General features: G+C 33.9%; 1 protein-coding gene across 1 annotated transcript in view; it reads left to right on the top strand.

Annotated features, from left to right (window-relative positions):
* The window catches only part of HTR2C (5-hydroxytryptamine receptor 2C), a 212,637-nt gene that overhangs the window by 88,985 nt on the left and 96,637 nt on the right, over positions 1 to 27,015 (top strand). The window contains exon 3 of the mRNA XM_006217417.4: positions 25,341 to 25,451. Within this exon, the coding sequence (XP_006217479.1) occupies positions 25,417 to 25,451 (35 nt within the window). The 5' untranslated portion in view covers positions 25,341 to 25,416. The remainder of the gene's footprint in view (positions 1 to 25,340; positions 25,452 to 27,015) is intronic.

Genomic DNA, 27,015 nt, shown 5'->3' with positions numbered 1-27,015 from the left:
TTTTTTTTGAAAGCCAATGGTTTGCAGAAAATTTATTCAACAACTATTTCTTGAATGCCTACTATATACAAGAAACTCTCTTAAGTTTCAAAACTCTCTATTTCCATAATACTACACAGAATGTTGAAATTGAAGATTTCCGATGCTAATACCTGTGAAAAACCTATTTTGATTTAACCCATTTAATGCTCACTTAAGATCAGTGGATTAACCTGAGTACAAGGGAAAAAAAAACATATGAGTCTAATAGTCGTTTTTAAAATATGTTGAATCATGAACCAAAGTTGCCAAAGATAAACTGCGGTTTAACATTCCTGGAGACCATTATACATATCTAAGGGGACTTTGTTCTCTCCACTAAGGACTAAATGGTAAAGAAAGTTAGATTTACTGACTGTATAATCACAGTAGCAAAGTATCAGCCCCATTGCAATTGGCTTTCAAATTGTTTAATGTAGCACAGGCAGAATAATTAGAAAAATAAATTTGAAGAAACAGAGTGCTCTAAAGGCTAAAATTTGTTTTATATTCTAAATAAAATGAATAAAATCGAATTCAAAAATGTAATAATGGATTTTTAAAAAATAAATGACTCTGCTTGAGTGAGGAGGCTTCAGTATATGATTGTCTCCTAGATCAATGTTGTTAATCAAGAGTTTAGTGCATTGGCCACCAAATTTTGAACTATTAGCAGATTAACAAAATGTTGCATTTAATCTGGTGTTCATGAAGAATGGGAATAAAATGGCATCATTTAAAGAATAATTCAAGGTATAGAAAATGACTCATGAAAGAGAAGCATATCAATACTGAGAATTATAAAATAGCTACAGATACTAGTGTAAGACATCTATGTGGAATGTCCCAGGACTATCCTGCCTCTTAAAAGATGATAATGGAAAATAGATTATTAAGAGCTGATATATGTGAAATACATATAATTAAATACAGAAACATACAATCTCTTGCTAAAGAATTACTATCAATTTAAAATATTCTCATGCTTTAGTTATTCACTGCTAGCAATTAGCCATTTTTCCCCCACCATGAAATACTAAGATGAATGTTTCAGGTTGTCAATAAGGGTAGAAGTGTTACCCTTTACTAAAAGTAAAAACAAGGAGAAAAAGAACCACACTGAGACCGTATCATTCTTTTATACAGTTTGCAGTTCCTTATGTCTGAAGCTATGAAAAAGTAGGCAAATAATGATATGACCAAGTAAAACTCTAGAAAACAAGAAACTGTTATTTTGTGTCAAAATGTAGTTGTAATTAGCAATCAAATTTTGCTACTTTTTTTCTGAAAGATTTAGCAAGGAATATCTTTGTTTCTCTCTGTCTCAGATTTTGGAATTACTCCACCTACCTTTTCCTTGGCAGGCTCATGTTGTTCATCTAAAGAGAAAAAAAAAAAAAAAGATAAATTGTTTATTTTCCTTCACTCTTGAAAGCTTGAGGAAGAATTCATTTTATTCTATACTTTTTTTGGCTTCCATTTATTAGCAGTTTCTACGTGGTGAATTCCCAGCGTTTCACATAGAATTTCTTTATTATTGTGGGAAACTAAAGTAAATTCTATCTTCTTCGGCTTTATAAAACCATGAATTAATTATATGTGTTCCAAGCCCTGTTCATTTTATTCCACAACTAAATATTCATTGGACACTTTCAGGGTAGAAAATGCCCAACAAAAAATATACAGACAGATCAGAGGGACATATTGTTGCCTACTGAACACAACTTTGCATGCTTAACTACCTCATCTATTCTGTATTTTCATAAACCTATTCTAGCCCAGTCATTTTTAATTTATTTTCATCCCTTTTTTCATTCTTTTTAGGCCATCTCCCAAATTAGTCACTTTAGAAATCATAGCCAACTCAAAATGATTTATGAGAAATACACTGGGAATAATGTAGTCAGCAAGGTGATTAATTTTTAGATGTAATAATTTGCCACTTCTTCAAAGAATTCATTTTCTCAACAAATGTAGTTTTCTTTTTCTGTCACTTTTGATCCAATTTAATAAATCTCTCTTGCCATGTTTATCGATGGTCTAAAGTTTTCATCATGAAATAAATTCAGTTTTTTGGATTGTATATGCTACTTTGGGAGATTTTTCTTCTTGTTATGAGTTGCTTTCTGTATAGGTGGAATATTTATTTGGCACATTGAATAAATAAAATTTCTCTCAATTATCCAAGTATATCTTCAGGAATATGTATCTAATGTATATTTTCAGATTTTCACATTATCTCAGTATTTATAAAATCTTAACAATTTTTAGAGATGTCCCTTGTACAAATGATAATGTTTTTCCTTGCACAAGTGGACCTTTGATCGATTCTGGAAAGAATGCTGAGAGGTTTTATGATGAAATCAGGAGCATACTTGATATTAATAAAATGTTCAGTGTTACAACTCAGGATCTAGATTTTGAATTTTCCTCCAGTATGTGGTTAAGAAATTCTCTCCCTAATAAAATAGTGTTGACTCCACCATGTTTCCCAAACAAGGATACCATAATCTCATATGACCTAGAAAAATGTATTTGCTTTGCAAACGAGTTCAAACACATGTATTGTGTTCACTCTGATGTTAGCATTAACTAATAGGAGATTCTTTCTGTAAGCATACAAATACATGAAAATTATCAGAGTAGAACATTTCTTTCTTCACACACAAAAATATTTTTTAAATTGTATGTGCTTTTATGAAACTAATATTCAGTAATAATCATTACTTTTCTTTTCCTTGAGCAGCTCCCTGGGAAGTAATGCATTCAAAATGATAACATCTGTGATTTATGTACATCATTACGTATTTTCTGAAAATTGGTGTATTTAGCTAACTGCAGGCTTAATTTTAGCTATTAAGAGAATTTTCTTTATGGGGGACTAACTTTTTGTAGGAACAAATGAAAAAATTGTAGTTATTTTAACTGAATAGTTTTTAAGAAATAGGTTTATATCTCTGAACGTTGAGTCCTTAGACTATTTGCAAAGCCTTAATGAGTCACAGATTTAGAGTTGAGGAATAATCTTACGTGGTTCTTGACCCCATTTTATTTCAACCAACAATTTAGTCTTCTACAATTGTCTCCTTACACTGAGTATTCTGAGAATCATAGCTCTGCTAGGGGCTCTGCCAGGTGCTGTGTCTATTATTTCATTTCTTTACTTCCCAGTCCAATTCTAACTTGCTTAGCCATGATGAATAACATATTTTGAACCCAGCACATCCTCTAGGCAGCGATCCAGTGACTTCTTCCCATCAGGTTATTTGCTCCGAGTGCATTCAATATCTACTCTTCTAAGCTCTGTGTTTTCTGAGGACACTCAAAAAGCCTTTAATTTGTGGAGAAAATAACTCAGCTCAGCAAGTGGGTAAGCGATCTTTGCTATGAATTTTTCATACGAGATTGTGACCCCCCTTGCTGATAAGGACTGTGTTTTATTTGTGTGTTGGTCCCCAGAAGTCTGCCATTATATGCCTAGCACATAGTGAAGAATGAATTGAGCTCATTGGTATGAACATTTCTTGTGAATAATTTATTTCCCCTACAAATTACATTATTTTCTGCAATATTAAGAATTGGTATATGTAATGTTGGAAATAGCTTCATGAAATTGTTTTTTCCAGCTTTCTGTCTTTGGCCAAAATAGGTATTATCCATGTTTTATATAGTGGGCAAACGAGGCACTTGTCAGAGGATACACTTGTTGTCAGGCAAAGCTTCATTGTGTTGAATGCTAACACAGTGTTCTCTAAGTATCCTTTTAAACTTCCTCTAATAATATTATGATCTTTGAAAACAAGGGTTTGAAAAGTGCCCCTGGAAAACATGAGAAGTACCAGACATTGTCATCTGTGTGCTTTTGAGAGTCCTATTTTATATATCTAGTAGAGTAATATCAGAACAAACTTAATTTCTTTAGTCTACCTAAAGTTGGCACTTCAGTGTAATGTCAGTATTCTTCACCAAACATATGTTTGTTAAATTATGTGTTTGAATAAGAATGCATTCAAAATACTTGCACATGTGCTTCAGATTGCTTAATGTCACCAATTAATTTCACCTGATTTATCAGGGTGATTTTTTTTTTTATTAGTAAAATCATCAATAATTCTGATAAAAACAATGTAGCTTCCAAAACTCATTTTTATTCATATTTGGACATCTCATTCTTAAATCAATATGATAGATTAAAAATAAGTCATCAATGCAATAACTTTATAAAAGACTGCCCATACATTTGGTGAGAATGTTGGAGATCAGACAGATTCTCTCTCCCAAGTCATAATCATGATTTTTTAATTAAAAATTAATGTTCAGTATGGGAGGAAAGATGAGGTGGTTATAAATCTGTCTGAAAATATATTGTATTCCTAGTATTCAAGAACAGTTTAGTAGTAGTAGTAATAATCATATGATTCTGCATTCATCCCCCTAATCTGTTTAAAACCAACATAACCAATTTCTTAGATTATGCTCTCCCATCTTTGTAATAAAAATTGGCCAAGATGGAAGTTTAAGAAATAAAACAATACCATGATCTTTATTCAATGAAATATTTGGAAGAGTTATACATTTTTAATGGAATCATATACATTAAGTCTTTTCCCATTCAATAGTAGACACTAGCTGGGAATGACCAGTGCTATGCAAATAGTAGCTACAATGAACAAATAGTTCCTCCAAGGTTTTGTAAGCTTTTTAACTTGGTTAATCAAACAATAGAGTTATGTGTTCACCCTGATTCCTCAAACTCAGTAGGAGGGTTAATATGAGGACATTTGTCTTGCACGTTGCAAATATGAAATGCCATATAAATGCACCACAATTATAATAATGATGAGTTACAATAAAGCTTAATTTTATACTTCCCATTTAATTATATCTTAAGAGTTGATTTAGCAAACTTTCCTCTTTTCATTAACAGCAGGAATCACATATTCATAGCAGGAAACAAATGAATGTCACTAATGAAACAGTTTTGTTCAAGTAGCATGTTTTCAATATATGAGTCAATTCTTCAAAGTCATATAATCGAGCATACTCTATATTGGTGTTGAACAGGATTACATAGGAGTTAGTCCTTCTCTCTGACTTCAAGTAAGACCACGCCCTAAGCACACTAGAAGAAATGAAAATATATCCATTTTGTTATAGGCTGAGATAAAATTTGATTCACTGGTACCTCTTATTAACTACAATAGTCAGGTCACCCATCATCCCTTGCAACATAGTAACTTATAGGCTATATTTGTATCTGTTTTACCCTTTTTTTTAATTTTTTTTTGTGAGGGGTGGTCATAAGGTCTATTTATTTATTAGTTTTTTTTTTTTAATGGAGGTACTGGGGATTGAACCCAGGACCTTGTGCATTCCAAGCATGTGTTCTACCATTTGAGCTATACCCCTCCCCCTTACTCTTTTTCTTTTCACCCCTCCTTGGAAACAAAATCTGTATGGAATCAATAGCACCTACTATAATGATGCTTCAAATTTACTGAGAAACCAGTAAGTATTTGCAGAAAAAAAAAGGAGAAGTCTTACATACGATACTGAAAATCATAGAATGAAGTGTAGCATTTCCCTATACCATTTGGGTATGGAGACTATGTTTAGAAACTCTGGAAACAATGCCAAGAAAGTCCATAAAGGCGGACTGTGATAGAAGTTACAGGAGCAAAACTTAATGAAATTACATTCATAACAGGGTTTTTTTTTTTTTTTAATCTTCAGTTCATGTTGAAAGTGGTTTTATTTCCATTGTTTTGGACTCTGTCAAAGATTTGCAACACAAAAGGAAAAGGATTTGATGACTCCTGACATAACTATAGAGTGGTGATGATACATCTTGTTCATCTTTCTTCTGTTTCCTTAGAGCGTGAGTTCTCTGTGGGCTTAGCATTTGCCCTCTTATTATGTAAACCCTAAGAAGAAGAAAATAATGTCCTGTTCATAGTAGTTGCTTATTAATGGTTTTCATGAGATTTCACTACAGGGAAAGGAATTAAAAACTTAATAATCCTTCTAGCTCTCTGAGCAGTTTAGAGCACAGGAGATATTTAAAGTTTTATGACATTCTCCTGGGAAACCATCATCTCTTTGCCTTTGCTCACATTTAAGATTTTAATTGCCTCAGTGTTTCAATAATAATTACAGCCTATTCAGAATTTTTCTTTTCATGATCTGACAGCTCTGAGTTTTAGTTGCTGGAAACCTTTCCAAAAGTAGGTTATATTTGTTATCCATACTCTCAGAGGAATATCAGTCTGTGCGATATAAAATCAATTTCCCATTTACTTGCTTTGGACCCATCAGTCTTTTACATGATTCTGTATATTAAACAAGTAAAGCGTTCCAATATTTCCATTTTCTTTTGTGCCACCAATCTAACAATGTATTGACTTGATCACTTGACTTATTAGTCTGCATCAATCCAAATAAAGTGTCTTCTGGGTTTTTTGGCATAAATTTAATTCATGCTTGTTCAAATCCAAATCCAAAAGTTTCACTATTAAGATGGATTGTGGCAATGTGCAGCTTCTCATTTTTCCCCAAACTTCTTTATCCTTCAGAACATATCTTTAGAACATTTTAAGCCTGATTCTCCCATTCCTAACATAGAGAACGCTAGAAAAATATGAATTAAATAAGTTAAAATTTAAACATTTTAAATGGTCATGAACCCATTTTCTCTGATAGGAAAGAAATAGTTTCACCTAATAAAGAGAGCAAGACTTCACCTGTTATACCTCGTGGTTCTGCTCCTCGCCTCTGTTCCCTTCTAGTCATTTTTCTGAGACTCTACTTTTTGTTCATGCCATCATCCTCACTCCTCCAAGTTGCCTGATATCTCACACTCTCTCCTATTCCTCACACTTATTTGCTGACATCTCTGCCACTATAATAATTGAGCATTTCCCCCATACTCTTTATATTAACTGTATTAGTTTTCTATTACTGTATAACAAATTACCAAAAACCTAATGGCTTGAAACAATATCTATTTATTAGTTCATAGTTCTATAGGTCAGAAGTCCAGGGGCCACCCCTGGGTTCTCTGCTCAAGGTCTAAAAGGCTGAAGTCACTGTGTCTGCTGGGCTGAGCTCTTACCTGGAGGCTCTGGAGAAGAATCTGCTTCCATGTTCATTCAGGTTGGTGGTGGAGTCCAGTTCCTTAGGGTTGTAGGACTGTGGTCCCTATTTTCTGGCTGGCTGCCAGCTGGAAACCACTCTCTGCAACTCAAGACAGCCCATGTTCCTTTTCACATGATCCCCTCTGTCTTTCAAAGCCAGCAACTGCAAATAGAATCTTTTTCATGCTTCAATTCTCTTCACTTACAAACCAGACAAAATTATCTATCTGCTTACAAAGCTCTAATGGGATGAGATTACATCCACCTGGATAATATCTTTTGCCATATAAAGCGACAAACTCATGGAAGTGAAACTTCATATTTACATGTTCCAGTCACACTTAAAAGGGAGAGGATTTTCAAGGGTGAGAGCCACTGGAGTCGTTTAGGAATATTTGCATACCATGCTAACCCATTATCATGGAAAGCCTTCCAGTGCCTTTCAAAAAATTTTGACTGATATCCATAGTATTGAAATACACTGTAGTGTGCAACTCAGAGCACACATACAGCCCCCTACACACAGTAGTTTCACAAAAGAGTCTTCTCACCGTGTGCAATAAGTGATGTTATTTTCTCTTCTGTTTCATTAAAAGAAAAGGCTGCTTTAACCTACTAAATTTAGGGCAAAATTTTTTTAACCAGATTAGGGAAAAAATAGGCACTTATGTTTCCCCTTTTGGAAACCCATTTGTAATTTCGATGATCTGCAAATTTGATACATTAAATTGGGGTGAGATAACATTGGAAGTGAGTTATGTATTATTTTTAATAGTAACCCTATTTTCCTTTTTATATTCGTATCTTTGCCACGTGCACACAGAATTACTTTTCATGTAAAGAAAGAGGATTGGGAATTCAATACATACTCGCAAAGACTTGCATTTAGGTAGGAGCTTTTATTCTGTGTAAAAACCACCTTAGGGCCTACCGATATAAATGAACTTTTTTAGTAGTTATTGTGGTAGTCACTAGATGGCAGCTCTAAAATGTATGTTGCCCAAGATGAAAGGTACCCACAGAAGGCAATCTACTTATTAAGTACTAGAATTCTACCTCAGACATTCTATGGAATCTTGAGATTCTTCTGTAAGTGAAACAAGCACTAATATGATATAATTTAATGTCTTCTAGTTTTCTTTGAGTAATATTATAATAGATTTTTCTTTTACTTGAAGCTATGACTTTTTGATATACTCGTCATACAACTCCAGCACTGTAAGTGGCTTTGGATCCGCTAAACTTCAGACTGACATATACTTTTTTTTTCTAATAACCTTGTAGCCTCCTGAAAAATTGGCATAGCATGAAACCTTCAGATCCCAGTTAATTGTTACTTCTTTTGAAAGCTATATTTGACCAACGAATTTAAATTAAACTCTCTCCTAGCACCCTATCCTTTCCCTTCTTAGCTCCAATCAGAATCTCCAATGATATGAAATTGGTTTGATTATTCATATAAAGTCTGTCACGCACGATAGACTTCTGTGTCTTTTTGTAAAAAAAGATCATGTCTATTTTGCCTGTCACCGTGTCACCGTCACCTAAGTACAGTGCCTTACAAGTAGAAAAAATACTAACTTATATTAATATCATTAATTAATTAAGGAGGCCCTCAGTTAAGGCTTATGCAATAAATTAATGATGAATATGAGTATGAATTCTTTTCTTTTTTCTTTATCAGGTGGTTTTTTTGTTAGAGACCCTGCTAACACTTAGGTACATGTGAGCTTCTTCTCAGGCAGTATCGAGGCTAAAGTGAATGACCTTTACAGTCATTGCAAAAAGAAGGCAACTACTTTAAGGTATAGCTTCAAAGTCTTCCTGTACAACTTTTTAATGAAAATATTGATTTAAAAAAATTCTTTCATATATATATATAATTTTCATGAAGGAAGAGAAGGAATATCAAGCTTCTAGCCAATATCTACTTCCTTGAAACTGTATTTTCTGTGATCCATCTGACTTTATATGACTGCCAGTTCCCTCATTAACATCAAAGGTTACTGCCACAGATACTGGTCTATTGCATTTCTTATGATTCAATTATGAATTTCTTGGCAACGAAAGCATGAGTCTACAGACCTGAAAGAATATATAATATGAGCATAATAAATGTGTCTCTTCATTTCACTCTAGCAGTTTATACTGGCAGGTGATTTTGTACTCATTCATATTCTTTTTCTTGTATAATAATATAACTAATATAATGAAGCATTGAATTATTCCTTCAAGTGGAATATGAATTATGCCTGGGTGTAAATGGACTTGACATGCTACTCCAGATCATTATGAATAGATGTGAAGGCATGTGATTCTACCTGCCTTTGTCAATAAAAAATGCATTCTGTCACGTGCTAAAGTTTGATGGACATAATACACCTTCCTTAATTCACCAGCTCTTCATTTTATTATTGTTGTTTTGTTTGAATAACAAATGCCCTGCTGAAATAAAAGCCTCAAGAATTTTGCTGATGGATTTTCAATCAATATAAAGACTTTAAATAGATTGGACATGCTCATTTTTTCTACACCTGCTTGTCCTGAATTTTTTAAACTTAAAAGTAAAAACAACCCAGGTATTTGACCCTTTTATGCTCATTTCAAGACATAACAACAACTACAAAAAACTATGATCTGTAAAAATTGGTTTGCATAAATATACTCTCCAATTGGCTTTTCAATCTCTTTATAATAGGTTTGATTATAGTACCATTTTTGCTGAAATCTACAGTTTTTGGCCATCCAATTGAGAGAAGAGTAGTAACCAAACAATCATGCATAATTTATAAAACAAAAAATTAGATGGTAATAAATTAAAATGTAATTGATCAGTCTTTTTAAAAAATATAAGATTTTCAGATTTCTCCAGGCTGTTTTTTCTAGAGCTTATTAAAAACAACTAAACAAAACAAAAAATATTTCAATTGCAAACTGTCAATGACTACCAACTAGCCACCCTAACTCAGAAAAAAACCTCTAAGAACTCTTTATCCTGAAGACTTCAGTTCAAAAAGCTCAAGAACTATTTTTGAGTGCTTACTACGTGTCTGCTTAAATAATGATGAAGTGATTAAAAAAACTTCTTAAAAGAATTCTTACTCAAAACATTATTATGGACATTTAGGTTAAAAACATATCTATCATTTTTATAAAGATGTACTAATAGTGCATTGTTTCAGTGGGACTATAAGCCTGAAGATCTAAACATCACTTTAAAAACCTGCAGTGAAGGCCCATCAATTTGAAAGTGTGTGCTTTTATAGTAAACCATCATGATTGTTCATTTTTTTCTTGAATGGATTGCCGAAAGCTATCGATTTCAGCTCAGAATGGTACCACAATCCAGCCTGTTATAAAGAGGATAAAGCTGACTGGAGAAAGTATTTATACTGACCCTGCTACTAAAGAGCTATTTTGTCACCGTAAGAAATAATTTCTCCTTTTGACAGGCCATTTATTCCCATATTTCAGTTCATGCCTTAAGTGAGCGACTGTGTCTCTTTCCGTACACATGTAAATTCTCAGAGTGCTTATGTATCTCGTCATTTGAGGTTCATGGAGAGTCTGGTGATTTCAATTCTAGTCAGTCAATTCAGTCTTTCTGATTTCAACTTTGTCCTTTTTTTCAAGGTGAGACTGTTTAAATAAATTATAACCATTTCTAACTTTTTGCCCCCCAGTCCTTAAAGACAGACTTAAAGAAAAAAATCTAGGTGAAATAATTTTTATTTTGAGTTGTTTCATTAAGAATACATTTTATTAGAGTTGCATATGAGGAAAGTAATCAATGTTAACCAAAATAGTTTGGTTCCTAATCATGTTACTCTGGCCATGGTTTTAAAATAATTAGATGATTCTATTGACTAATTTTAGAAAATGAACTTACGGTGAAAAAGAATATGAAAATGAATATATGTATGTTCATATATGACTGAAGCATTGTACTGTACATCAGAAATTGACACATTGTAAACTGGCTATACTTCAATAAAACAGGAAAAAAAATAAAATAAAAAACAACGAAAAAGAAAATGCACTTATTAAATTAACATACCTCTTCATTTTAATATCTGCCGATCATTTAGCATTTTATAGAGCAATTTCACATTTATCATCTTTGTAGCCATATATTAAATTTTGAAAGGCACAGAAGGATTAAATGACTTGCCCAAAGTTATAAAGTTCAGAAGTAAAAGTTGGACTCAACTTTCTATCTTTGGATCCCAAAATTCAGTGCTCATTCAAATACAACATACTTCTGTCTTCCTTTAATAACAATTAAGTCAGCTTATCCCAGTATTTTATGCATCTCATATTAAAGGTTTAGAGACATGATGTCCTCAAATAGTTGGTTAGCTGACTCAAAATTTTTAGTTAATATTACTCAGCTTCAGGTGAAATGGACAGAAAAATTTCTATGCATACATAACTATGTGACCTAGAGGGTGAAGGCATTATTTGGCAACTCTTAAACTATAATTGAATACTTTACTGCTTTAAAGGAGTCTCTGCTTTCAAAACAACTGGCACAATTAAACAGTTTTGTCAAGGTCAAAGGCAGTGCCACCATGTGAATCACTTGGGTTAATACTAGTGAACCAAAACTAAAAGTAATCTTCCTTGCTATTTAAAACCCTCCTAGTGGAGTTCTATTTTGCCTATAATTGTGTCAATTATGCTAAATGCACAAACTGTATTAAAGTGAGACTCTACGACTATTAGTTGGTGGGATTTTCTTCATACTACTTGTTTGAATACATAAACTAGCGTGTTTTCCAACAGAACAAAATTGCCTTCTTTACACTTTTATTCTAGTCATGGAAGTGTTAATTGTGTCTAAAAATCACTTTGTTCCCTTGCTATTGTTGTGAGTAAATTAAATGCTCGAGAAAGCAACTGTGAGATTTTACAAAATTTTGCATAAACAACTTATGTTTGAGAATAGCCCTGCCAGAGTTAGTCCCTGGAACAGTATGCACACCTCGGCCGTGTGGGGCTTCCAGACATCCAGGAAGGAATACAGATTTGAGAACAATTTTCTTTCCCCTTCTTCCTTCTGTTCCCCTTCTCTCTCCCTCCCTTCTTGCCATCTCTTCTTCTTCCTCTCTTTCCTTGTTTCTTTTTTCCAACATCCCTTTCTGCCTGACTACCTCTTTTTGGAATATTTGAAGAGTGAGGTGTTCAGGAATGCATTCCAAAGTAGCTTTCTACTGTATTTAATTGTGTAGTCTATGGCATTTCCTTCATTTTCTTTTACTTAAAGGGGAGATATGAGACACTGGCACTAAGAGTTATGCATAAACTAGTAAGACTTCAAACATCTGTGACTCTTAGAGGCCCTTTGCTGGAGTTAAGGCTCAGAATCAAAGGACTGGAAAGAGAATAGGAGACTTGCTTTTAATCTTGGCACCAATAAAAGTTAACATAAAGACATTGGACAAGTCATTTATCTCTTCTGGATCAGTTGCTTCAACTGTCAAAACAGGAAGTTGGATGGTCTTCGAACGTCCCTTTCAATATATGAGAATACACTTATTAGACATAGAGATTGATAGGTACAATGTTCAATTTGGGAATCAAAGAACCACTGTAAGGACTAGTGGTACAGAGCAAAAGAGCAGAGACCTTGGCATGAACAATTTCAAAATTGAATCCTGCTCTACCACTTACTGTCTACATGCGGTATTTTTAAGTTTGGTATTGCATTGTTGTCATGGTAAAGATGAAATGAGAAAAAGTATGTGAAGTATTTCCCATAGTGTTTGGCCTATAGTAATAAATTAGTAAATGGAAACAATTATTATGCATCCCCTTTTCCATACTTTTATCATGTTGAGAAATGTCTGCAGGGATTACACATCAAGAAAATTTTTTATTCTTCTCGCTACATATCTTAGGATGACAGATGGTGACTTAAATAGTAACACTTCCCAGGGTATACCCCAATGATAGATCCAGTGACATGAACTTTAGAGAGTCCTATACTGAGAGCTTCTCTACTGCCAGATGCAAAGTATCAAGCCAAAAGTTATGTGGGAAGCTGATGAGTAAGTTTCCACAAACATTGGCAAGAGCTGGGTACTTGTTTTATGAATGTAATGTCTCAGTTTTTGGCAAGTTAATTGTAATGACCATTTAGAATAATTCCTGGCTTTCTCTGAGTAGCAGGTGTTCTGTGGAAGCTGTCAAATTTTTCAAACGTATATATATGTGATGTAATATGATTGGCTATGGAGGCACTGTATTGCCAACTCTTCTATCTTTGGCTTTCTTTTTTTTTTTAAGTTGCTTTTCTATACAGATGGTTTTAATTTGGACCAAAATATTTTAGTAATTTAAAATAAGATTTTGAAACTCAAGGAATCTTTCTTACAATAACAAGTAATGCAGTAACAACTGATTTTACTTCAGAACCCCAATACCAACAGATGGCGGGAAAAAATTAAATTTCAATAGAGAACAGCAGTAAATACAAAATCACAAATATGTTCTTCAGTAACCTTAAGGATGGAGGTAATTTGCCAAAAGTAGCTTGCATAACTTTTATTCCTTTATCTATAGAAGAGGTGAAAAGAAGATTAAAATCTTGAAAACATGTAGAAATTATACCAATTTACTTTATCATATATTCTCCACCAAAAAATAACAGATAGTCAATGGAAAGAACACTAATGTAATCTCTACACATGCGGGGGTCTTTGCTTTATTCACTATTGCATCCCAAGTGTCTAGAATATTGCCAAGCACATACTAGGCATTAAATACATGTGTTGAATAAGTGAACAATGCCCTGCTGAGCACATCAGCTCTGTGCCTACATTGTCTTTCTAAATGTGCTGGTTTTTTAAATCCCCAAAGTGTTCTTTTAGTATCTTGACTTGCTATTTACTAGAGGAACTGCTTAAACTCTTTGACCCTAGCAATTTCTGTTTCTGTAAAATGAGTTGTGGAACTTAAATTGGGTGAAACTAATTATCGTAGTGCCTGGCATGCAGTAGGTGGTCATTAAATGTTTGTGCATTTTGTTTAATTAGCACGGTACCTGCATTTTGGAAAACAAAATAGAGCCCTATAACTTTAACCTAGAAATTGTTATTTATGAAATAAGAAGGTGACTCCTTGTGACAGTTTTTGAGATGTAGCAATAGAAGTAACAATACCACCTATGATTTACTACTTAAAGAAGAACAAATGTTCATGTTGATGCATATAATATATTTTTGTTAAACAAATGCATAATTTAGTCAGCATCATATGCAGTTTGGAAAAGTAAAGCATTATTTAAATGCCATTTCTGTGATATGAAATATTGAGCTCCTGAAATGAGAAAAAAAAATTAAGTACTCTCATTAACCTATTTCCCAGCATAAATTTGAAGGTCTATAAAATCACATATGAGGCACAGGAGTCACACCATACCTCAGTGATGATTTGCACCAAATATATTTTCCTTTATAAATTTGCTGAGTGAACAGAGATTTCTGATGAGAAATGAACATATTTAGTCAATGCAAATTTTCAACTTATGTAGTCACTGATATTAAAAATTACAGCCAGTCATGCATGATGGAACTAATTTTGAATTTACAGCTACAAGAGAAATTCATAGTAAATTTAAATATTGTAATATGCATACTGCATCTGAAGCTGTCAGAAAATCTGATTTACAATTACCTTCCTCTAAATGATCATGTTGTTGTCCTACAAGATTTTTAAGACCTTTACCAAATTAGAGCTATGCCCTGTATTTAGTGAATCATGATTACTGTGTCTCCCTCGAGAGCTTAGATGAGAGAATTCAAGTTGTTGTAAGCTGTTGTTAAGTGGAGAGGGTGTACTGATGAAAAGACTTTAATGAATTGGTATTGGAAATGTGGTTCGGTCAAGGACTACTTTTCTCAAATACACTATCATATCACTAGGAAGAAAGCCATCAAAGAAGAAATATGCCTATATAATTTTACAGTATCTAAAAAGATCAGTTCTTTCCTAGGGAAAAAAAAACATTGTCTTTATCATTTTAGGAGATGGTTAAAATAATGTTTTGTGTTCTGCTTGTTTTTGTTTTTAATGACTGGACTGGTGGCACGTTACTGTGCTAAAAATAAAAACTGGACTGGGCATAAAACAGTGAGGTCTGCCATCTTTGAGAAAACTAAATATTTTCATGCTATACAACCTGAAAGCATATCTCATTTGTAGCTATGGTTTTTTTTTGAAAAACTTTCAAACATACACAGTAGTAGAGACAATAGTCTAAAGACCCTGCATATACCCATCACCCAGACTTAATAATTGTTAAGATTTTTCAGTGCTTGATTCATCTATCACTTTCTCTGTCTTTCCCACTCGCTTTGTTGAATTATTTTAAGTCATTTTTCTTTACTTCAGTGTGCATTTCTGAAATTGTGAGTATATTCTTACATAATTATGATGCAGTTACCACACCTAACAATTTTAAGAATAATCCATTGGTACCATCTAATTAATATCCCAGTCCATATTCACATTTTCTCAATTGTGTCAGAAATCTCTTTTTATACTTTTCTTCTTAAATTTACTTTAACTTTGGATGGAACTGTAGAATAATATGGTGATATTTTAGCAAAATTGCCTACAGTTGGTCTACATTATACTATGAATCTGAGTATGTCTCTACTGCGCACGAGTGGGTGGGACGGTCGTGACTGCCTATATATAGAATCAACTTTCAATGAGATGTAAAAACAGGTGCCACTGTTATGAAGCATCTGTTGTTTCATAAATTGCTTCTTTTTGCCAAACTTGCAGTGGTCAATATTTCATAGGTTTTTTAATATTAGGTAGGTTAATTCTCCTGCTTGAAAAATATGAATGAAAATATTTAGCCACTCAAGGGGCTTTGAATCATCACGAAATGATTTCAGTTTGTGAAATTGTGATGCTTTAGAGGCCGATAAAATTTGTATATGCAGAACACCTTTCTTTTCACTCCTCACACCCAACATAAACACACACACACACACACACACACACACACACACATTTTGAAATCATGAGCAAAAGGATTTGAAGATTTATGTTGGTTTGAACTTCTTGACAGATTTTATTTTTCTAAATTGAGTTGTACCGGAGGTAGTCTGGGAGGGTATTTAGCAGAATTCTTCAAGCATCTAGTTAGGAAAATAATGTGAAAACATATTACATGTCATTTGTGATCTGATATTTTAGCTTTAATCTCACCCAGAGGAGTTATAAAATAGGCAGATCTGTTTCTCTAAATATTGATACTATCCGATATAAAGTTCACAGAACTGGTGCAAGAAACAGAGTATTTTCAAAGTTGTCAAACTGAAGTACTATTTTTCTTCCATAAATGAATAAAAAGGTAAAAGAGTACACAAAGCAGCGAACAGGTTTTACTTGAGCATTAAACCACTAAAGCATAGGTGAAGCTTTAGAAAACCGCAAAACTGGCCATTACTTCTTATACTTCACTTTTCTGTTAAGTCTTCTAAGCATGGATTTTTTTTTTAAATCAGAAAATCACAAATAATTTTGTTTTAAAATTTTTGTCAGTCTGTGTAGTGTCCCAACTCTTTGAGGATGAGACATGTATTTTAGGATTCATTTAAGGAAGCAAAAGGAAGAGATGGGACAGAATAGATGCACATTAATTTGTAGGACATGCAGGCTGCATGATGAGAATACTCAAGGTAAAACTCACCTTCATACTCCTTCCAAATCAAGAGGCTTTCTCTGATGAATGTCATATCCTACATTTAATTGGCAATAACAAGAAGTGGAATCTAATTTTAACCAAACTTAGTATTTAGAAGCATCTTATTTGTAAAAGAGCATAGAATAATGTCAAACATGTATGAAGAAAACCTCCAGCATTTTGGAGCCAGAAGGGATGGAGATCCTTTATCACAACCCTTTCATGTCATAGATGAAAAAACTGAGGCCTAAATTGGTTCAGTGATTTATCTTACATCACACATTAACTAAGTGATAAAATCAGGACTAGAAGCTAGGTCTCCTACCTCCCAGACTAGTGTCCTTTTTGCTGTACCTCACATATTTAACATTTAGGGGATTGAATGACACTAGGAGGAATTATGCATTATATAAGTTATTAATTATACAATTAATTTTGATTTCAACTCAATTTTTTGCATTTGTGATATATTTTATTTTCACATGATTAATCTATTATTTAAAGGTAGTGCTCAATTTTAATGATTCATATGCATTGTATAATAATGTTATAAAACAATAGTAGGAGTTGCTTTTTCTTTAGATGGGACCACAGAACCAGCAAGAGACTGATCCTTCCACTCCAAAGTGGCTTTTCGTCTCTTTGTTCCTCTTCCCTTTATATAGGTGATTCTGAAGCTGTGAAGTCAAGAGCTGTTGGAAAGATGAGAAGTTAAGAGTTCATTCGGCTGTCCAGATGTATCCAAGTACCCCGTTATTTGGCAGTAAATACATCTGGGCAACTGATTGAACTTTTCGCTTTTCATGACTCAGCTGGAATCCTCTACAGCCAGAAGGGCCTGCTATAAAGACAAGAGTTTGTGATCTCTGAACCTAATGAATGGGAAGTGGGAGTTGCTTATGGGGGAAGGAGACACCAATGTAAATGTAAGTGGGAACACATTTTAGTTTGCAGCTGAATTGAGTTTCAAGTATCTTAGCAAAGGATCAAGAAGTTTTTTCCCCCCTAGTTTGCATAATCAAAATCATACTAACAGAAAGTTTTGAACTGTTCCCACCACCGATGTTATTATGTGCTTAACTTACCAGTATAAAAGGGCTGCAATTTTTATTTTGATTGAGGGCAACCAGCAAATGTGGGCTAATATTATTGGTATTGTTACGGAAACGACAGGCCAGTCAAGAAACAAGCACCACTCGGAGGGTTGGAGTACTCAGCTGTATTACGCCGGCGGGCTCAGAGGGGCTTCTGCTCCGAAGCTCTGAGCACCTCCAAGACGTGCGCATGAGGTTTTATAGGGTAAAGTACAAGCTTGGGGTATTCGGCCAATAGGCATGGAACAGCTTTAGCAGCATTATCATCACAAAAGTGGAGGTGGGGAGGCAGCAAACCAACATTCCAAAGCCAGATATGTATCTTTGAAAATCCAGCTGGCTAGCAAAAAACATGAACAGCAAGCCAACACTAATTAACCTAGATTTACAAGTTAGTCCAGCAGAACTCAGATCAGTATTCCAATACTTAGATTTGTGAGTTATCTTGTTAGACCAGCCCGGTTTTTCCTTCACAGTATATTATAATATTTTAAAATATCTAGCCTCAAACTATGGCTACATACATAGGTCCATCTACAGTATTCCCCCAATCACTCATTATCCCATTACGCCATGTCATTTTATTCATAGCAATTCTGACTATCTGAAATTATCTTACTTATTTGTTTAAATGTTTATTGTCTGTATCTCCTACTAAACTGCAAGCTCCTTGAGAGCAGGGACCTGGTCTACCTTGTTTGCTACTCTGCCCAGCATCTGGCATGGTGCCTAGCACATAATAGACAATCAATAAATATTTGAATTCATGAAAGTACTATTCTACGGAGTTTTCAGTCCTGCAAATCAGTCGGAATTGGTCTCCAACCCAGAGATTTAGCACATGGTTTGCTCGTGAGCTCCCCTGTGTCAAAGCCTTCAATTTACTCTGCAGTGTGGATACTTATGCTGAGATAATTCAGGGATAGTTCTGCTATGATCTATGGAGCAAGCAGCTTCAAATTGCTGGGCACTCTACCCACTAAGACAGATGCTCTTCAGGTCTGTTACTACTGTCAGGGAGGGGGAAATTTTCCCCTCTACCCGTCTTGAGCTCTTGTGGCTGGACTAATAATAAAATTGATGCAAGACAGATTAACAAGAAAAAAAAGAAACAAATTTTAATTTGTGTGCTCTGAGGTCTCTTAGAAATGAGACCTAAGAAGTGGCCAAAGTAGGCAGCTTTTATGCTTTCTAAACAACAACAAAACAAAAATAAAAAAACAATAAGTTAGTAAGGAATTGGCAGGATAAAAAAAAAACTTAGACTTTGGGTACTTAATTAGTGAAGAATGGAAACACAGTTTGAGCTTGAGGGAGTAAATTAAAGTGACAGGCTTGTTTATACAGGATTTTCAGCCCGAATTCCCTGTCTCTGTTGATAAGGATGTCCCTCTACCTCTAGATGTAGGTAGCATACCTTTCATGTGATATTTATTTCCTGCTTTCAGGGAGACAGAAAGGAGAGTCAGAGTGTCCCTCTTGCACTGGCCATTTCTTAAGTAACTAGTTGAAAATAATCAATATGCCATTGAAGCATATTTGGGGGCAGCCTGACCCGAGCCCCAATGCTATTACCATGGATTGATTTTTGATAGCTATTTTAACTCTATCAATTTGGAAGCTATTTTGTTTTTCAAATCTTATTCTAGATAAAGTCTAGATGTGAAAAACAGGATTTTATATACTGTAGATTTTAGGAGTTCACTATCTTGTTACATCTCACTAAATTAAATAGTAATCACTCATGAAATAGGTAAAACACAAGCAGAAGCATTTGGTAAATACAAGGAAGGAGTAAATATTTCATGTGTCATTTTAATTCCAAGTACAGGAAGAAAAGTTAAATTTGTTTAAACAACCACTTACATTATCTTGAGGGAGTAGTGACACTAGACCTGCACTCAGATAGAATAATCATCTTGTTACCAGATCTAATGAAGTATCGGAGAGAGACCCAGAGTCTCATCCAGTTAATACCCACTGCCTCCACCCTTCACTTTCAAAAGTGTTTCAGTTTAGAGAAGAAATTATAAAATCACCCAGTATATATCATTGTATATTTAGAACCATTAGATTTCTCAACGGCACGTTATAAGGAAGTATCCTGTTCTGTGTCTGAAGCGCTGATGCTCAGGCAAGCCAAAGAAAGACGCAGGAAGCAAGTTGCTAGTCTTGTATTATCTTGTGATATAGATAGTTGACTTAGTAAGAACTAATCATTCCCACTGAAGACTCATAGCTTGAGGCTTTTTGCCTAACATAAAATAACATTTGGGGCAAAGCAGATTCATTCGAAGGTTGTGAAATTGCCTTCCCTGGAGGTTGTCCTAAAGAATATCAATTACCAAATGTCTTGAAGTGACTTAAATATAGACCTGTCTGAAGGCAAAGGACTGTATCATTTGGTCACTCCTAATTTTTTCAGCCCTAGGAGTTCGGTGAATTCAGAGCTATAGAAGAAATTAAGATTTACACTTGAAGGTAGAAGTTTTGCATTTATTTAACTTTGTAGAATAAATTTCTAAGTGAGCTTAACACACTTGGCAATCCTGAGCTGACTGGTGGAAGTCTTTCATTACACTGATTATATCTGAAGAACTTAGCGATTTTTCATTAAAATCATAAATAGTTATTATCTGATTTGACTATAGTTGGCAAAGGTGGATTTTTCATATGACAATTATATGTTTTATTAGAAAATCTCTACAGTACATTTGAAGTGGAAAAAAAATTCCTGTAATATTCATTAGCCTAAGGACAATTTTTGAATTAAATGATTTCCCCTCAAAATGTTGTGAATCTGTGCCAAATTAACATAGTCTTCCCAGAACTAATTTGAACATTTGTGACTAATTTACTTTTGATTTAGCCATCTGCTAAAAGCTCAGTGGCTATAGTAACCAGAAGGATGATTTTTGAATTATGAGTCCATAATTTCTGAACAGTGAAAACTGACAAAAATTAAATCTCCACTTGTTTTATTATTCAGTTTTTAAATGCTTTATTATAAAAAGTCAGACAAGAATGATCTCAGTCGACTGTCTATTCAATAATTTTTAAAAACATTCAATGTCAGACATAAGCTCTTCAGTATGAGAGAAGACAGTCTGCTGGGTCATCATGATGAGCTCACAGAATTTCCAGAGATCTGATGTAAACTGTGTCTTTTTATGGGTTAATCCATATCACCACCACCCCCGCCAAATTTTGTTAAAACATCAGGTAGAAACAATGGCGGTTTTTTTTTTTTTTTTTAGTCTCATCAGCATTATGTTTGACCAGGTCTGAGAAAGAAAGAATAAGAAGCAGTTTGAGGATAGAAAATGTGATTGAAACATGACCAATTATTCTTCAGTGTCAAAGATGGAAAAGGTAATGGTTAAAAAATGAATTATAAATGGTTAGCTTTAGGAAATGTCCAGGGTGTTCAATAAAGTTATAGACTTCTATCCTCCCCAAACAAAATTTGGGCAAAACCTCAGCTCTTTCTTTATTGTTAGGATTTTTTGGCTTCACACCTTAAATCTCTTCAATTCTCTCCCTTTTCCTTTCCTTCAATCAGCCAACAACTTTGTATCCAGCATGTAGCTACAGAGGGAGAGAGTTACCTGGAAAGTACACTTATATGATGCCTTCTTTTAAAGAAGTTGTCTTTAGTACACATTTAGTATGCATCTGCCTCTGCTGTGTGGACAAAACCTTTTGAACATTGTCCATTTCCTCACCAAACACCTCCTCTCATCTGGTCAGTATTCTTCTCCCCCCTCATCCAACTACATTCCCTTTCCACACTACTTTACTGAAGTGCTGCTAAGTTCTCCAGCTATCTCCTTTCAGACAAATCTGCATAGTATAAATTCTGTTCCTTCTCAAAATAATTCCCTTGACATTTTCCCTTTTGCTTATTCTTTCCATTTTTTTTTTGCTGCCCTCCCTCTTTATTTTTATCCTCTAATTTAATGTCTACTCTCCACTAGCTTAACAGTTGACTCTTAAAACTTAATCCCTAATTATGACTTTACTGGAATCCGAAATCATGGGGTTTTTTCTCTTGTTGTTGTTCTTTCTCCTGATAGAGGGCAATGTAGATGCTTCTTCATAAGCTACCTTTAATATGTGTAAAACTGAGATAATGTGCAAAAGTGATCTCCTTTTCTCATCTTTGTAGTGTTCCCAAAGAATTCAATATACAGTATTCTACAGATCACATGGATGGCCATATATATCCCATTTGAATGGCATATTGGCATGAAAAACTGGGTATCCCTTAGAGACAGCATGGCACTGGTCTTCAAGTGAATCATCACATTATTGTCCAATGAATGCAGGAAGTGTAGCATGTCTAAACTCATGCCCATGCAAAACCCTTTAAGTCCACTAAGAAGTCAAAATCGGAGCTGTATGCAGAAGCAACCTTAACCAGTTCCCATCATGGTCATTCTTAAATTCAGAACCAAATAAGAATCATATCAATTAGCTATTAAATTAACAAATTCCAAAATCTAGCCTGAGGCCATGTTGGAAGAGTCAAAAATAGCTTTTGCTCTTTTTAATTCATGCCAACCTTTCTCCCCCACAGTCTTAACTTTTTTAATTTTCACTTCCAAGATGATTATGAATAATGGCTTTTAAGTATTTGTGTGAGTGATATTGATTCTGATAGTTTGAAGTTTATTTCTGAATATACAGTGGAAATCCTATTTTGGGTCAATTGTTTTCAAGTGTTCATACTATTTTTGATGACATATGCTGTAAGACATATGACATATGTTGCCATATGGGTATAGATTTCATAGGCATCAATTAAATATAACACTCAGGGTATGAGTTTTGCTTAATCAAAATTCCACATTAATTAAGTTTATTCTGTAATATCTTATATACTATTAAGAACTATATGAAAACAAATATTTGTCCCCTCTTTTGCCTTAACAAATGTAGTTTGAAGATCTTACAGAGCTTTAAAGAGAGCATGAAAAGATTTGTGATTTATATTGAAGAAAGAAACAGGAGCTTGGTTTGAATATGTATTCACTGAACCTGAACTTATTTTTGTGATTTAATCTGAGATTTTCTCTTCATGCTTGAGACAATTAGTTTCAGGTTAATCAATGTTTTTCTGTACACAAAATTATATGTATACACACAAATACATATATCTACACACATATAAATGTACATATATCTTCTTATAACATTCTTATATTATTACATGATCATAGTTTATATGAAAATCATATAAATTCTCATTAAAAATTAATCAATTACTCTGTCAGTTGTCCCACAAGTGATTTTTTCTTTACTTTATAAAACACAAGTCCTCCCAAATTTGAATGTTTGAATTCACAAGTATTTTGTGTATGCGTGTGTGCACATAACCGTAAGAATTCCACTATGAAAGATTGGTGGAGTCTGAGAGGTATGTGGATCAGAGTGTTCAATTAGAGTTGTGTTGTTACGTCTTTTTGTTTCTCTTATTAATTTATCTTATTCAAGGCTTTAAGAGGTTTTGCATCCCCTCCCCTTTTTGTAGAATTACTGATAGAACATTTCTCATACTGGAGTTAAGAGGATGATTTTTGAGATAGATTTTTGTGGAGGTAGCACTGAGAGAACTCACTAGTGAGAGCAGAGGAATCAGAAGAGAGAATAAATTAAATTTGTAACGAGCAACTAGAATAATACTGCTATTAAGTGAGATGGGAAAAATAAGGTGGTGCAATTTGTTCTGTTAAAATTTTATTTCCAAATTTCTAAAAGGAACTGAAAACACTAAAAAAGATTATCAACAAGTTTTTATCATATTTCTTGAAAATATTTACAAATTAGACAAAAGGGATGGTCTTTCAATGTTATTCTATGTTCTCAAGCTATTCAATTCTCTCTCACACACTCACATGCAAATTAACAGTCACACACATACACAACTGAATTTTTCTCAGTGACAGCCCACCTCATGCAAACTTAACATCACAATCCTGACTCTTATAATAGTTCACAATCCCCAAAAAGAATGCAGTTAGAAGTTTGGTATAGGAAGAGAGTATCATCGAAATCCTGAAATAGAAGATATAGAAAAGGCAAGATGAAGATCAGAGAGGTTTACCCATTCTATTTCTGGTTAGAAATTGCTAGGCAGATAAACCAAGGGGGCTCTGTGTTAATCACTAGAATTAACACTGAGTGTTTCTTCAATATCAATATAAAGATTCATAGTGACGTGTTTTACTCCATGTAAAGATGTTATCTCCGCAAGGAGCACAGCAGAGCTCCTCAGCAAATTTGCATCCAGTCTACTCTTGGCCAACAATTTTGCACACTGAATACAGTGAAAGCTAAGTGGTGAATAATCTGTTATGTAAATATTTGGTGAGATTCTGCAAGGCAACAAATAACTCCTTCAAAATAGCCTACAGAAATCAAAGGTACTCACTCTGAAATTCTTTGATGTTTGTAAGAGTTTTCATGTTTCCTTCCTAGTTCCTTTGAAGATGCATTGTCAGTTCTTAATCAATAAAAAAAACTAAAAGAAAATAAAGATTTTTGTTTCACTCCTCTAGGGCAACTGACCTTCTGTTTGCAGTTTTCAGCATTATTCCATGTGCCCTGACTGTAGCATACTATGTTGGATACTAACTAGTTGGTACATAGGATGGTTGTTATATTTAATATAGTAAATTTGATCAACTCATTTATTTTGGCATAAACCTGTTGCTACCTTCTGGATGTTGATTTATGCAAAAGTATAAGTAAAGCTATCTATGAAAATGCAGATTGCTTCACTTTGAAGGAAAAAAGTTAGAAATATGGTACAGAATATGTTCACTTTATAAAAATGCTTAAAACTTGTTTTAGTTTTTCACGTTTCTATAAGATGAAACCTTTTTCACTTTACACATGCTGTTTAATTATTAGATCACAAACTTCTCCCAATGGTTTGGAAATTGAGAAGCATATTCTTGTTGTTGTTTTTGGGTTTTTTGTGGGAGGAGGTTTATTTACTTACTTAATAGAGGTACTGGGGATTGAACCCAGGACCTTGTGTATGCCAGGCATGCGTTCTACCACTGAGCTACACCCTCCCTTAAGAAGCATATTCTTAATCTCTTTCTTAAAACATTGATTTGTACTCCAACAGGGGGAGATTTAGTAGAAGCCCCACATAAATAAAAGACATACAGGAAATTTTAGAAAAACTATGATGACTGAATATTGGTAAATAAATAGAAAATCTATTCTCTTTACCATTTTTATCACTTATATGATATAACATGCTTACCTATTTGCTATATTTAGTATTGCTTGTTTCTTATCACTTAAGTATATTTACATTGATTTACTTGAATGTTTAAACTTTTAACTAATTTTCTTTCTCTTTTCCTCTCTCCCCAGAAAGGATGGCATAATGAATTCGATCTGTTAATTTCTTCTCAGTTTTAAACTTTGGTTGCTTAAGACTAAAGCAATCATGGTGAACCTGAGGAAAGCGGTGCACTCGTTCCTGTAAGGATGCTATTACTGACTATTTTTTAAATAACCTTTTTATAGTAGTTTGCTCAAAAATGTTAGAAAGGTTTTTGTGTGATCATTCAGCTATTGCCTCAATCTGCATAAATAATTTGCATTTCAATAGACTATTATTGGTGCTTCCTAATCAAAAATAATAATTGGGGGAAAAAACAATAATTTGAACTCCAAATAAACGCAATCAGCCATGTATTCAAACAAGTAGTATTATTAAAAAACAATTCTGATGCTTGTGGTTGCTTTCTCTATGATTAAAATGTAGAAATAAGAAAGGCTCTTTCCTTTCCCTGCCTGAATAAACTGAACAGCCAAGAGAATAAAATGTTTTATAAGCCTCTGGTTTTATGAAGAATAGTTGTGGTTGCAAAAGAATGGGTCAGAAGTCAGGGAGTAAGGGTTGGAGGATGTAGCTGGGCAGAGGGAAACAATGCTGTACTCAGAAGTCTTGATACAATGACTGAGTAGTTAAAGTCAACAGAATGTAACATGAAAGGAATAAGTAAGAAGTGGACTCAAGTACTTAGCAAATCTAAACGTGATCTAATCCAGGTGTATCCTGTTTCTAACTTAGTAAAAGGTTAGGTTGTTTTCTTCTAAACCTACTCTTTGAGGAATGACAGCATCAGAAAAAGGATTCAAGACTTAACACTAAACTCTAATCAGTACAATCGAAAAGCCTTGAATCACCTTGCTCCTTCACAGTCTCCTCTATGATTCCTACAAAAGAGCACACAGAGGAAAAAGTTTACAGAGCAGTGTAGATGTAAAGTAGGTGAACACTGGCCCCTCTGCAATATGCACCATTGTAGCCCATCTTGGACGTCATTGTATATTGTAGTGATGATAGTCTCAAGGATGCGTGATTCCAAGAAAACTAGAGCAGACAGATAAAAAACAGGGTGAAGGACAGTGATAAAGAAGGGAAAAGGAGAGCCAGGTATGGGAAAATGAAAGAATAAATGTTCCTACTCCATGTGCCTGTGCCAACTTAGTATCTAGCCATCGGTCCACATACCAAAATGCAGGGCTACCTTAAAGGGCTCCAAATTATTCTGGTGTGAAATTAAAGAATTCATATAGACTTTTCCCCATTCTATCAAGGGAAACAAGGGACCATTCATCTCTTCTAATAATGCCCATTGTCATATACCATGCAAAAAACTCAGTAGATTTAAAATGTACTCAGACTTTTAAATCAAATTATGATTTGTTTATCTACCAGGAATGTCAGATTATATTTTCATTAAAAATTTAGTAGCAATGAATGAATTATTTAAATTGTTCAGAGAGAAATTGTGATTTTGTGTACATACTTTAAGAGACTTCTATGGGCTTAATAACAATTAACATAAGCTTTAGGAACTAGACCTAAACTACTCCTTTTTTTGTAAAAGGACTGTGTGTTTTTCACTGAGCATGTAAATATTAGAAACTAGGTTTAATTAAAATGCAGTTAATTCTTGATTACAATACTGTAAAAAATAGGAATGATTCCAGTAAAAATCATAATAATTTGCTCATAAATAACACTCAATAAGAT

Source organism: Vicugna pacos, chromosome X, assembly GCF_048564905.1.
Source record: "Vicugna pacos chromosome X, VicPac4, whole genome shotgun sequence".
Lineage (NCBI taxonomy): Eukaryota > Metazoa > Chordata > Mammalia > Artiodactyla > Camelidae > Vicugna > Vicugna pacos.
The sequence above is the reverse complement of the archived record's forward strand: the minus strand, read 5'-3'. Positions and strand labels throughout refer to the sequence as shown.